The sequence below is a fragment of the Sorex fumeus genome, unplaced genomic scaffold (assembly GCF_029834395.1).
Source record: "Sorex fumeus unplaced genomic scaffold, SorFum_2.1 ptg000063l, whole genome shotgun sequence".
NCBI lineage: Eukaryota > Metazoa > Chordata > Mammalia > Eulipotyphla > Soricidae > Sorex > Sorex fumeus.
Genome location: NW_026606120.1, coordinates 26,582,103 through 26,596,026, shown reverse-complemented (window position 1 = coordinate 26,596,026; position 13,924 = coordinate 26,582,103). Strand labels below are relative to the sequence as shown.

Sequence of the window (13,924 nt, the reverse complement as noted above, 5' to 3'; positions counted from 1 at the left end):
TACGAGATGGTCAGACTTCTTCCTCAAGACCCTGAACGATCGGTTTGAGGCTCTTCGTGTTCCTAGAATGAGCAGAACCCATTGGGCTACACTGGCACGCAACAGGGACGAATGGAGACATTACTGGCTCCTGCTCCAGCAAATCGATGAGTAACAGGATATCAAGTGATCAAATGATCTAGTGAACAGTATGACCCACATTTGCTGTGTAAACTTTACCAATTTACTCGTTATTAATAAAAAATTCCCTCCTCACCTCATGATAAATTCAGATATAATATTTAGTAGTAACCTAATAAGTGATAGTTCTTTTAGCATGCTTTGTATTTATCTAAAGGATTTTTCTAAATAGCAATTCATATGTAGTTATTAAATCTAATTATTGATTGTTTTAAAAGTCAGAAATAGCTAAAAGAGCTTTATGAGTTAGAATTGATTCTATTGATTGATATTTTATGTTTAACTGCACTTTCTTTATCTTGACAAAAGCTACAAATACCGCTAAAGGAAGAGTAATGCAGTGTTTAGTGGAAGTTTAATATTTAATAATTCACCCTCAAAGAAAACATGGTAATCTGTGATTCATCATCATGTCCCCTGCTATACTCTACCCTTTGCCCTTTGGTAAATACTGCTTTATTTGAAGTGCTGTATTTTAAAATGATTTTGCCTTCACACGGGAAGTCTCAACACAAGAATATGAAAGCTAAGAATATGTATGTTTTAAATTTCTTTTCTCTTTTATTTTATTGTTTGAATATAAAAACTCATGGATTTCTGAATGCCAATTCTGTAGCCTGGCACTTTACAATTCCTATTGTGCCAGGAGATTTTGTGTAGATTCTTTGCGGTTTCCTATGTTCAGTATTGTATCATCTGCAACTAGTAAGAACTTGACCTCTTCTTTTCCTATCTAGATGCCCTTAACATCTCTTTGTTGCCTAATTTCCATGCATAGACCTTCCAGTGCTATCTATGTTTAAGAGTAGTGGTGTGGGAGCATAACCTGGTTTCATGCCTGTGGGTCGGCTTGCAGTTTTTCACTGTTATTTTGATGCGAGCTCTGGTTTTATGGTAAACGGCTTTAACTCTACTGAGCTAGACTTCTTCAGTCCCCATTCTAGCAAGACTGTTTTTAATCATAAATGGGTGCTGAAGCTTGTCAAATGGTGTATCTGAATATCTGATTTGAACATATAAATTTTTTCATTGGTAGAGTATATAATGATGATTTATTTATATATTAAACCAGCCTTACATCCCTTTCCCTTGTATACTAATTTCAATGTATAATGGTCTAAAAGAATAGTTGATACAATTTGCCTACATATGCAAAAGAAACACTGTTCCGAAATGACAGCTCACAGGCAGATGTGTCCCACTCACTTCCTAAAACTCAATAAAAACACAAGTACCGCCTGGCCAAACTCAACAGAATATCTGACCTACTCTGCAGAGCTGAGATTACCAACGGTGGAGGGTACGCCAGAAAAGAAACCAGGACAAGGATGGAGGGAAGCAGACACTCTCAACACACATGCTGAGTGTGGTATTGGAATATTGCAAGCAGACATGCACGAAACTCTATCATGAACAGTAGTGTAAAATATCAGGTCTCAAAAATGAATAAAACAGACTTATGTCCCCCTACCAAACCTAGCATGTCCTCAAAATGCTTTTCAGGTTGCAGTTATAAACAGGCCTTTTGTAAACGCCCCATTTGGTTGAATGTGTGTTAGAAACATTTAGAAATTGTCATTCATAATCAGAGTTTTGTTTATCAGCATATAGTGTTTTGGCAATGTTTTTACTTTCAAGACTGTGGTGTTCAGGTATGTGAAGACTAAATTGCCTGCTGAGAAAGCTCAGCCTTTAAAGGTAAAGAAATTACAGGAGCTACTTGGAAATACAGATTCTCCTCTGATGAGCTGTACTTCTTGGTGTCTCAGACAGGTCAGGGAAATAACATTGGCTTGTCCTTTCCGCCTCGCCTCAGGGAGCTTAGGTTCATTGGGTTACTCCCATCACAGTGCTCCTATTTGTCTCTGTTTATTTGTAACCTCTTTCTTTGTGCTCTCTGGACTTGTAAGTATTGTTTTTCTCCTCTACTTATGTCCTTTGCAAAGCTACTTCAGAGCAATGTCCTTTTTGCATGGACACAAGAAGATAGTTAATGCTATGTTTTCGTAACTTGGGAATTAATTGACCCTGAATGATATTTACCTCCTGGACATCTATCTGTTCTCTTGGCTTAAGCTTATTTACCTTGACTTCCTAGACCCCCACATCAGGGTTCCAGTGAGGGACTGGTTGGACCCAGGGCAAGCTGTGATCTATATGCTACCCTGGCATCCAAAGGCCAAAGTGCCTTAATGCTTAACTATAAGTTAAGAGCATGGTCATGGACAAATACTGTCACAATCCACAAAGCAATCAGTATATTCGGACCCTGCTAGGGTTAGGAATGATTGATCTGGCCTGAGCACTATAGTCTGAGTCCCAGGAGATGTTCCCAGGAGAGCCACCCAACAAGCTCAATATATCACTTACTGTGTCCATACAAAGTAACTCATATTGTAGCACTGTCCTCCCCTTGTTCATCAAATTGCTCCAGTGAGCCCAGTAATGTCTCCATTGTGAGACTTGTTACTGTGTTTGGCATATCGATTACACCACGGGTAGCTTGCCAGGCTTTGCCATGGGGGCGAGATACTTTCGGTATCTTGCCGGGCTCTCTGAGAGGGGCGAGGAATGGAACCCAGCTCAGCAGGGCTGGCCGCATGCAAGGTAAACCCCTACTGCAGTGCTACCCCTACAATCCAACTCTTATTAAGAAGTAGAATTAAGACGTTAATTGAGATGTTAATTCAGAGATTAATTAAGTTATTGGACTGAGGAGAAGAGAACCACCCCTAGGTGTTTTTCCATCCTTGAGCCTCATGGGCAGTCAGGAAGGGCTTTCTTTTGTTAATTTTGCTACCTGACTGGCCGCAGCCTCAGAGCTTATTGGAAAGCCAGGTATGAGCCAGCGGGGAAGGGGCAACTAAGGTCTCATGGGAAGGGGGGGCGGTACCTGCTTGTCCTTCACGCCCTACGAGGTCACAAGTTGTGCCCAGGAACGGTTATCCGATAGAGCAATAACACCAGACGCACAGAAACCAATCTCGTAATTATCTGGCTCTTTGCAGAAATCCAAAATCAGGAGGCTGCTATTGCGGCCTCGGGAGATAATACGATTTTCATAACCAGCTATAGAAAAGAAAGTATTTCACAATGCCTTGTCAGCAATTCTCATTGTTGGGGAGGAAATTCTAAGCAATAATGGTGCATCTTTTGTCAAAATAATGAATGTAATCAATGTAGAGAAGAGTGAAGTGGAAATCATCTGCCTCACAGGCATTGGGCAGGGTGGGAAGGGGGTATATTGGGGTTCTTGGTGGTGAAAAATGAGTACTGGTGAAGGGAGAATGGTTTGACCATTGTATGACTGAAACTTAAACCTGAAAGCTTAGTAACTTTTCTCACAGTGATTCAATAAAGAAATATAAGAAGAAAAAATATATAAATTATGAAAATAAAAGTAAAGTGTAGTTCATGCCCAATACAATCAGCTTATCAGTGGCTGATAAAGAGCAGTACTCCTACATAAAAAAAAGATAAAATAACCGAATACAAAGACATTCTACAGAATGGGAAAGGATATTTACCCCAATACCCATCTGATAAAGGGTTGATATCAAGGATATACAAAGCAGTGGTGTTGAACTCCACAAGAAGAAAACATATAACCCCATCAAAAAATGGGGTGATGAAATGAACAGAAACTTTCCAAAGAAGAAATCCGAATGGCTAAAACGCACGAGTGAAAATGCTCTGCATCACTAATCATCAGGGAGATGTTATCAAAACAACAATGAGATATCATCTCACACCACAGAGACCGGCCCACATCCAAAAGAACAAAAGCAACTAGTGTTGGCATGGATGCTGCGAGAAAGGGACCCTCCTTCACTGCTGGTGGGAATGCCGACTGGTTCATCCCTTTTGGAAAACAGTATGAATGATTCTCCAAAAATTAGAAATTGAGCTCCCATTTGACCCAGCAATACCACTCCTGGGAATATATCCCAAAGAGGGAAAAAAGTATAGTCGAAGTGACATCTGCACTCATTTGTTCATTGCAGCACTCTTTACAATAACCAGAATCTAGAAAAAACCCAAGTGCCCGAGAACAGATGACTGGTTAAAGACACTTTGGAACATCTCCACAAGGGAGTACTATGCGGTTGTTAGAAAAGATGAAGTCATAACATTTACATAAGTGGTACTACATGTACTGCCTGCTTTGGTCCCCCTTCAAGTTTTCTTTTAAGAAGTAATTCATAATTCCACAGAGGCTACACCAATTTACATTCCAATTGTTACTTTAGTAGGGTTTCTTTTTCCTTAGCAACATTTGTAGTTTTCAACCTTTTAATATAGCTCATTGCAATGAGTGTTTATTCTGAATTTGAGCTGAATTTCCTGAACAACAAATAAGTCCCATCCCCGCCTCCAATGTGTTTTTGGGACAAAAGTCTATTCAGATCTCTTTACTATTATTTTTTAACATTTCTTATTCTTTTGTTTTTAAATTCTTTGTAAAACTTTTTCTGGTATTATGATCATCAACTCCTTGTCCAGTTTGCAGTGTGAAAATATCTCCTAAAATCCAAGTTGCTAAGGTGTGATGATGTGTGTGATGTTGGAATTACGTGCGTGAGAAACCATCACTGATAGTATTATAAATCACAGAAACTCAATAAAAACATTTAAAAAATAAAATAGTTGTTTATAGCCGTTCTATACATTTTGGTGCAATTTATTATGTAGCAATGACTAATATATAAGAAGATTAGCTAAAGCAACATGATTGTTGGTAGTCACAGAAATAAATTTCTGAGGACACTCAGGCCAGTCGGTAAACTTTCTTTAGTGTTTTAATTTTTCTGTAGTAAAATTGCCTATAGTTCTGTTTTCTGTGTCCTTGTTTTAAGATCTCTAAGAATCATCAGTGTCCTTTTAAGAAGAGGATCACTGGAAGCAATTACCATGATGTACTTCTTTTTGCAGGAACAAGTACCTTTTACGAGGAGTGAAAAATGATATTTTTATCCAGTGAATAAATCCCTGAAATGTACGCCTATCCAGTGATCTGACAAAATAGTTTCTCATTTTTATGGACCCAAACTACTGCATCTAAGAAAATGTAAGCACTCGTCTGTCATTTTTAAATGCTTTAGGAGCAAGATAAAATAACATGGTATTTATTTTTGCTTTTAGTTTGCTGTTGATGATATTTTGCACATAGCACTTTTTACAGTGCTAAAATATAAAAATAAAGGTTAAAAAATCAAACAACTCCATAATTTTAACATGCAGTGTATGAAAAAAATGGCAAAATGCATGTACTTTGAAATAATCTATTTCCTTCTATTGTGCCGGGTCCTGGCAGTGGACCCCAGCACACTGAAGTATGATCCCCCCCGAAGTTCCAGACTTACTCCCTATAGGAGAAAGAGTGGGAAGGGGAGAAGCCTTTGCCCTGGCTCTCTGCTCACCGCGAGATTCCTGCCACCCACCGTCCTTCCTTGAGAAAGAAACCAAGCAGAGTGTGAGAGACTGGTGGTCAAGCAGTTCTCCGGTTATTGACTCTTACACAGGGGTTGTGCTAATGCACACACACAATTGTGGGCATTCCATACATGTATTGCGTTTATCTCCTGGAGCTCAGTGCAGGCGCTAGTTAATGATTTGTATTCCCCAATCGCAGGCCCGGGTAAATGAGCTCAGGCAAATGTTTACTGTCACGACCCCATCCAATTGTGTCCTCTACCAGAATGCGTATATGTGTGGAATGCAGGGGCAAGCCCCTGGACCCCAGTAAACAGGGATAGCACTTGTGATAAGGTTGGGGGGGTGGTTGAAGTCTCAGGCTGGCTGCTGAGACCCCAACACTATTGTTTATAAGAATATATATTAACAGTTGAGGGTGTTACAATTTGACAATTCTATGTCACCCATCATTTTAACTACCAAAAATTTAGAAACCATTGATTTTCAGTGAACAAGTGAACTCTGTCTAGGATTCATCTGTGCAACACCAGGGCTGTATCCCATAGACACAGATGTGTCCTAGATGACAGCTGGCACTCGTGCTCTGAAATCTTGGAAACAGAGTTCAATCACCAAACTTCCAGCAGACTATGTCAGAAACCTGTGGTCATCCTTCTCATAGGCAAAGTATTTATTCACATTTTCTTTGTGAATCCCAAAATGACTGCTTGAATCTTAGTCCATCTATCTTAATTTATTGACCCAAGTGCAACTTCTTGACCAGTACTGGATTTTCGAGATGGAAGATAACATGTTCACACATGGAGACTTAGTGCCTCCATTTTTTTCAAAATTTTCTTTTTCTCTCTATCAGATACAAGGCAGCAGCAAGTTCTACTCATAAACAAGTGGGTCTGAGATTCAAAGTGAATTTCATTCTCACCATTTGTGAGAAGGCCTGTGACGTTCTCTTCCCTTGAAATAAAGTTCCAAATCTTCAGTGAGGGACCCATCAACTGGAAAAGCATCAATTTTTTTCTTGATTAAGACTTTTTTCTTCCATTTTTTGGTCATGGAGTCGGAAATGTTCAGAATAGATGTTCTTCCTCTTTTCCTGTAAAAAGCTATTTGGATGGTTTAGAGGGACATTTTAAAGCATAGGCAAAATTGGAACTGCAAAGCGCACATAATTTGACAAAACCAAAAGCTTGTAGGAGATATTGTATGGTATGGTGTTGGTGTTATTTTCTTCTTGTTTACTCAAATTAAGACATTAGTTTTACTGAACTTCAGGACTAGTTCCCTTAGCACATGGTAAACAGTTATATTTGCATCTATTGAGGACAGAGAAATACTCGAGAGGGTAGGGTGCTTGCTCTTCTCTTGTGGAGTTCGGGTCTGATTCCCCAGCATCTCATATGGTCCCCCAGCCCCATTAGGGGTGATCTATCAGGAATCAATTTTGAGCACCACTGGGTGTGGTCAAAGAGCCAAAAAATACTTGTATCTTTTATTCCTTTAATAATTCTCATTTCAATCTAGCTCATCTGTTTATACATTGATAAAAAGACGCTAGTAAGTCAAACATGCACATTTGCATGTGCTGTAACTCAAGATCATTAAAACATCTTATTGAAAACTTGTGCTGTCACAATCAATTTCCTCAGACCTAATTTGTTTTTCAGACAAAGTGAATAAGAACACTGTACTGTCCCAACATGTAGTTCACTTACAATGTTTGATCAGTCTCCTCATCCTAGAACACCAAAATTTCCTTGTTTGAACTCAAGGTTTTCTCTTACCGATAGTTTTGAAGTCCATACAGTAAGAAATAGATTATTGATATAGATTTCCTGGCACATATCTCACAGACGGGGCCTGTGCCATGTGGGAGTGAATGTTGTTAATGTGCTTGTAAGTTCGAGGTTCTCAACAGAAGCAGAAGTTTCTTCCAACAGGGAGACATAATGGACACCGTCTATACATATTTTGGAAAAGTGGGATGAAGGTCCAGTTGCTAGGGAATGCCTCCAAATATTAGAAATTATGCTACCATATGACCCACATCTGGGCATGTAACTTTGGGGTGCAAAAAAGCATGATAGGAATTATATCTGCAACTGTATGCTTATAACAGCATTGTACATAATAGCCAGAATCAGGATCCAACCCGCGTTCCCAAAAACAGACGACTAGTTTAAGAAGCTATGGTGCCGCTGTTATAAAAGAAAACGTCATGAAAGATGCTTATAAGAGGATGGATGGGGAGAATATCATGCTACATGAAATGAGTCAGAAAGTCAGGGACAGAACATAATGACTACACTTATTTGTTGAATATAAAAGAACATAATGTCATAATGAATTGAATATTATCTGAAATGAACTACTTTGAACAACTTGCTCGATTTGCTCGAGCGGGCCCAGTAACGTCTCCATTGGAGACTTTGTTGTTACTGTGTCTGGCATATCAAATACTCTCGGTAGCTTGCCGGGCTCTCCGAGAGGGGCGGAGGAATCGAACTCGGGTCGGCCATATTGGCCGCTTGTAAGGCGAACGCCCTACACGCTGTGCTATCGCTCCAGCCCAACTTGATAAAAATAAAATAATATTTAAGATAGCTGAGAAACAACAACAACAAACAAACGATTCTACTAAAGTCTTCTATAACCTGGACATTAACCCCTTGTCAGATGGGTAATGAAAGTATTTTCCACATCCTGCGGGGGCTCTGTGTATTTGACTCTCTGTTTCCATAGAGGGGTAGGAGCTCTTAGATGAATGTAGAACCATTTGTTTAGGATAGTTTGCACTTGCTTGGTCAGAGGGGTTTCATCCTTCACGATGCTTTTAGCTTCCATATCACGGATGGTTCTGCCTACATTTTCCTCTCTGTACCTTATGAAGCAGTTCAGATATTGAGGTCTCTAATGTACTTTGATCTGACTTCTGGGCCTGGCATTAGACAGAGTTCAGAGTTCATATTTTTTCTCAGGTAGCTGTTCACTTATGTCAACATGTTGAAGAGCCTTTCCTCCCTCCATTTCACGTTTCTTGCTCCTTTCTCTAAGATGAAGTGGTCGTATAGTTGAGACTCTGCAACAGAATAACAGAATATTGAACTCTGTACCATTGATCTGCAGGTGTTTTTCTAGTGCAATACCATGCTCTTTGAATTACTACTGCATTGTAATACAGTTTGAAGTTGGGGAAGGTGATGGCACTCATTTTCTTTTACCCAAGGATTGCTTTAGCTATCCGTGGGGGTTGATTGTTCCATATGAATTTCAGGGTGGTTTTCTTTATTTCTTTGAAGAATGTCATGGGTATCCTTATAGGGACTGCATTCAATCTGAATAGAACTTTGGAGATTATTGCCATTTTGATAGTGTTAATACTCCTTTTCATGAGATGGGATGTCTCTCCATTTCCTAGTGTGTCCTTTTATTTCTTGAAGTAGTGTTTTGTAGTTCTTTGTAACATTCATTCACGACCTTACTCAAAGTGATTCCGAGGTACTTGATTAACTGAGGCACCATTGGGTAAGAAACTGTTTTGTTGTTGTTGTTGATGCTGTTTGGTTGTTGATTTTGTAGCCTGCCACTTTACTTTACAAAGCTATTGTTTCTAGGAGCTTTTCTGCAGATTCTTTAGGATTGTCTAAGTATTTTCTAAAGACCTCCTCCTTCCCTCTCCATTGCTTTGATATCTTTTTCTTGCCTAACTGCTATGGTCAGAATTCCCAGTACTACATTGAGTAGGAGAGTGGGAAAACTTGTCCTGTTGCCCATCTTAGTGGGATGGTTTTTAGTGTCAACACATGGAGAATAATGCTCGCCTTTGGCTTGTGGTAGATGACTTTGACCATATTGACATAATATAGTCAATGCCCTTTTTGCTGAGACTTTCATCACCAACAGGTGCTGGAATTTGTCAAATGCCTTCTCTACATCTATTGATATGTCCATATAATTTTTTATGTTCCTTTATTGATGTGATGGAATATGTTGATTGACTTGCAAATGTTAACCCATCCTTGTATCCGGGAATAAATTCTACTTGGTCATGGTGTATGATCTTTTTGATGAGTCGTTAAATTCTTTGTGCTAGGATTTTGTTGAGAATCTTTGTGTCTGTGTTCATCAGGGATTTCGGCAAGTAAGTCTCTATCTTTGTGCTATCGTGGTCTGCTTTGGATATCAGGGTGACATTTGCTTCCTAGAAAGTGCTTGAAAGTGTTTCTGGATCTTGCTCATGGTGCACCCAGGTACAACGCAGAGAGTCTCATCTAAATGTTTCTGGGGGCCATACAATGCTGGCAATAAAATCCAGCCTTACAGCATGCAATACCTGAGCTCATGCCACTAGTTTATCCCTCTGGCCTCCTGCATTTCCTAATTTTTATTAGAAAATATTAGTGTTTGATTAGAAACGGTGAGTTTCAAAGAAAAACCGGTGGATGTGAACGTTGTTGGTGGGTAAGTACCATTTCCACAGGCTGGTCCACGGCGGCTGATTAACAAAGGACCTGAGGAACTGACAAACAGGGCCCGGGACTCTGGCTAATCAGCAGACAGTTTATTTTTCTTTCCACCCCAGTGTGTTTGATCTCTCCCCTTAAGGCACAGTTGTTGTCATAATTTTGGTCGTGGTCCCAGTGATTATATTTCCGTCATCCTAGTGTTCCCCCAGATCTGAAAGCACTCTAACACTTTGCATTTTCTTCCTTTTCTTCTCGTAGTCTCCTAGTCCTCTTCCAATCTTCATTGACATCTAGTCTTCCTTCTAGTCCCCAAAGTTCCACAGTCCCAAAACTCCAAAGTCTCAGTTCTCATTCCCTTTGTCGTTGACTTTCTAGTACTTGGGTCTGTCACATTTGCAAGTATTTAAAGTAAGGCTGTGATTTCTTTGTCCTCTGGGAGCAAGAGGATTCGGGCACATATCGTACAATTCTAGAGAGCAAATTCTCAATTCTCAGAGAGTGTCAATAATAGCCAGCATTTTAAGGTCACATGAGATCCCATACTCAGGAACAGTAATTCGCTGACAGGAGGCCGGGGTCTGAGACCAAAAAGAGGCACCACCTTCACTAAAAAGCAAGTGAATGTCCTTTGACATTTGTATGATTTCAGTGAATGGCTGTGTCTTCCGGACACAAGATTCCTGTCACTGAACTGCTGAATTATACCAATCGACGTAATCCCGGGACTGGAGCAATAGCACAGCAGGTAGGTCATTTGCCTTTTATGCAGACAACTGGGGTTTCATTCTTACGATCGCTCAGAGAGCCCAGCAAGCTACGTAGACTATACCCCCGGCACGGCAAAGTCTGGAAAGCTCATCTTCAAGTGTTCTATATACCAAAAACAGTAACCACAAGTCTCACAATGGATACGTTACTGGTGCCCGCTCGAGAAATTCAATGAACAACGGGAGGACAGTGCCACAGTGCCATGTAATCCCTACTGTACCTCTGCTTTGAGTTTATCAGAGCATATACAATGTCCACCTGGGAACATTTCATGAAATTTTTCTGTGGGAGGTCCATTATGAATTAACAGAAATTTCTGCCACTCTCAGAAATCTTGTAATCCGTGAAAATGATGCTTGTCTTCCCTGAAAAAATTGAACATTGCTCTTCAATATTGTGTTTCCCAGTGCTTTATTTCACTAATTTTTCTAAGAAGGCTCCAAATTGTTGTCCACAGAGGTGGTACAAGACAACATTCCCACCAGCAGTTGTTAAGAATCCTTTTACATGACATGCCCACTAACAGTTACTTCCTACTATTTTGGATGTGTGCCAAGTGAATGTGCATTTCCAGATTGTTTAAAAAATGAATTCTACCAGTCTATCACTTCATTAAGTGGAATGTTAGGAATTTGTCCTATCTCGGAAATATGTGACATTCTATTTGAGGCCACTGCCACTTTCTAAAGAAGAAAGAGTTAAGGAATTGAATGTTGCTAGGAGACAAAAGAGCACTGTCATCAGATACAGTCATTTGTAAAACTCTTTCCATAATAGCTCTCCTGGTTTGATTGAGAATAAAACGAAGCCCACACAAGGACAGTAGTCTTTGTGTATACACTAAAGTGCTGGCTCCCAATCTCCCATTTTGTTGGGCAGAACTGCAAGTGCTTCAGCTGAGTTTCTTTTCAAAGGTCCCTTCACTAAAGGTGTCATAAGGTTCTAAAGAAGCAAGATATTCTCAATTCAGATTTGGTCCCCAATGAAATAAAACACATGACACCATACCTAGGTGATTGAAGTTATAAACGAATAAAATATTTTCTCTATTTTGAGGCTGAAAATATTTTCCTTAGGTTTGAAATTGGTGATCCTCTGGACAGTGGTTCAGAGCACAAAATAGAAACACCCGTGCAAAACAAGAATATCACTGCCCCACACATGGAGTCTGAAAGTTTTGCTTAAAGGCCATGACATGGCAAAAGGAAGAACCTTCAGAGACTCTGTCCTCTGGAGATATACCCATGAGCCAGTAGTGGAGAGAAACTCAGGTATCCTTGTGGGGCACAGTCAGGCTTTGCTGAGCGTCAAAGGTATCTGGGGAGACCCAGGGACAACCCTGACTGCACGGAGTCACAGAGATCTCATCCCACATTGCTGTCTCAGTACACTGATGTGCCCTGTTGGACACCAAGTCTATACATTCCACTGACATTAGCTTCAGTCAGGCATTTCCTGGAACAGGACCTAGCCGGGTGAGGAAGTGATGGCATCGCTCTGTGTGTGTGTGTGTGTGTGTGTGTGTGTGTGTGTGGTGTTGTGTGTGTGAGTGTGGGTGCAAAAAAGTATGATAGCCACATGTAGAGGCCCATGTGAGCCTGAAGCTTACCTGGATAGGTCACTTGAGGCCCACTGTGACATGCCTTGCCTGCAGGGGACTGCTTCAACTGGTGTGATAACAGATGGAAAGCCAGGGTATACTTTCTTCCTGAACCCTTACTAGACGCAACCTCTCTTCTGGGAATCATCCTTAGGGATCCCAGTGTCATGGGGGCTAGTTAGAGATGCATGTGATGGGCATCAACCTCTCCGTTTCAGGGGTTTCTCCTCCCGGGGCCTGACTCCTTGGGGAATTCTGGGCTTTTTTGAATTGCTGTCCACACCAAGGTGCTTCTGTGATCTGAGAGGGGGATGGAGTGCAGGCACCGTGTGGGGCATACTGAGTCACTGAGACCCTGGTGTCTTTCTCCCTCAAGGCCTGAGAAGAGGAATGAAGACACTGGCTTAGACTGCCTTAAATTCTACACCATTGGGGTGTACAATTGAAACCATGTGTTTAGTGGTTAATGGGGACACAATAACACTGATACCGAAATCAAAAGTAATCAAAGAGTTATTTCAACAATGAGCTGGTACTACAAAACAGTAACCTAATCATTTGGGCTACACTCATGAAGAACAGAGGAAGATACATTTTAAATAAAGTGTATCAAGGACAAAGGAGGAAAAACTGCAATAGTTCCTCGAGAAATTAAAAAATATCATAAAGGTCTCTATGAACAAAGTATGCTGTAAACTTTTATAAAATAGAACTAAAGAACAGATTCTTAGAATCATGTAATCTCCCATACTTTAATGAGGAAGAGAGAGAGAATCTGATCAAGCGAATCAAAAGCAAGGAAAGTGAAAGAGTAGGTAAGAATGTTCAGAAGAACAAATGCCCGGGTCTAAATTGGTTCACTGGTGAACTCCCTCGAAATATTACAGGAAACTCACTCCCCTTGTTCTCTAAGCTCTTCCCAAATATTGAAGAGTCAGGAACCCTTTCTAGTAGGTTCTATGAAAGCCATGTTATACCGATATCTAAAGAAAGTAGAAATGATACTGGAAAAGGAAATATCGGTCTAATATCCCTGATGCACTTCTATAAAATATACTCAACATAATTAGGTGTTTCTCTTTTACATTTTACCTTTGTATATCATAAATGTTAATTTTAATATAAAAGTGTTTCTAGTTAAAAATAAATAGTCTAGTGCCAGTTTAATTTTTTCAAATTTTCAAATGGGACAGAATTGTACAAACAACTTTTCCAAGTGGAGACAACTGTGAAATAAACTGAAATCATAGGAAAAAATGAGAAAATTTAATATGCACTATAATAAATATTAGTCACTTGACTGGGTTACTTCAAAATGACACACTTTATGGGGGAAAGATAGGGGTTAAAGACAGGACATTTGGAAGGAGAGTCTCCTGAAAATATAAAACAAAAATGAAAGTCAAGTCTAGATTTTTCAGAAGGTGAAATTGGTGTAGCTCAAGTAGACATGCGAAATCAACCAGGGAATAACAAG

General features: G+C 40.0%; 1 protein-coding gene across 1 annotated transcript in view; it reads right to left on the bottom strand.

Annotated features, from left to right (window-relative positions):
- LOC130034971 (protein SET-like) overlaps window positions 1-6,669 on the bottom strand; it is an 85,920-nt gene extending 79,251 nt beyond the window's left edge. The window contains 1 exon segment of the mRNA XM_056126468.1: window positions 6,539-6,669. Within this exon segment, the coding sequence (XP_055982443.1) occupies window positions 6,539-6,669 (131 nt within the window).
- Window positions 6,670-13,924: the final 7,255 nt, after the last annotated feature.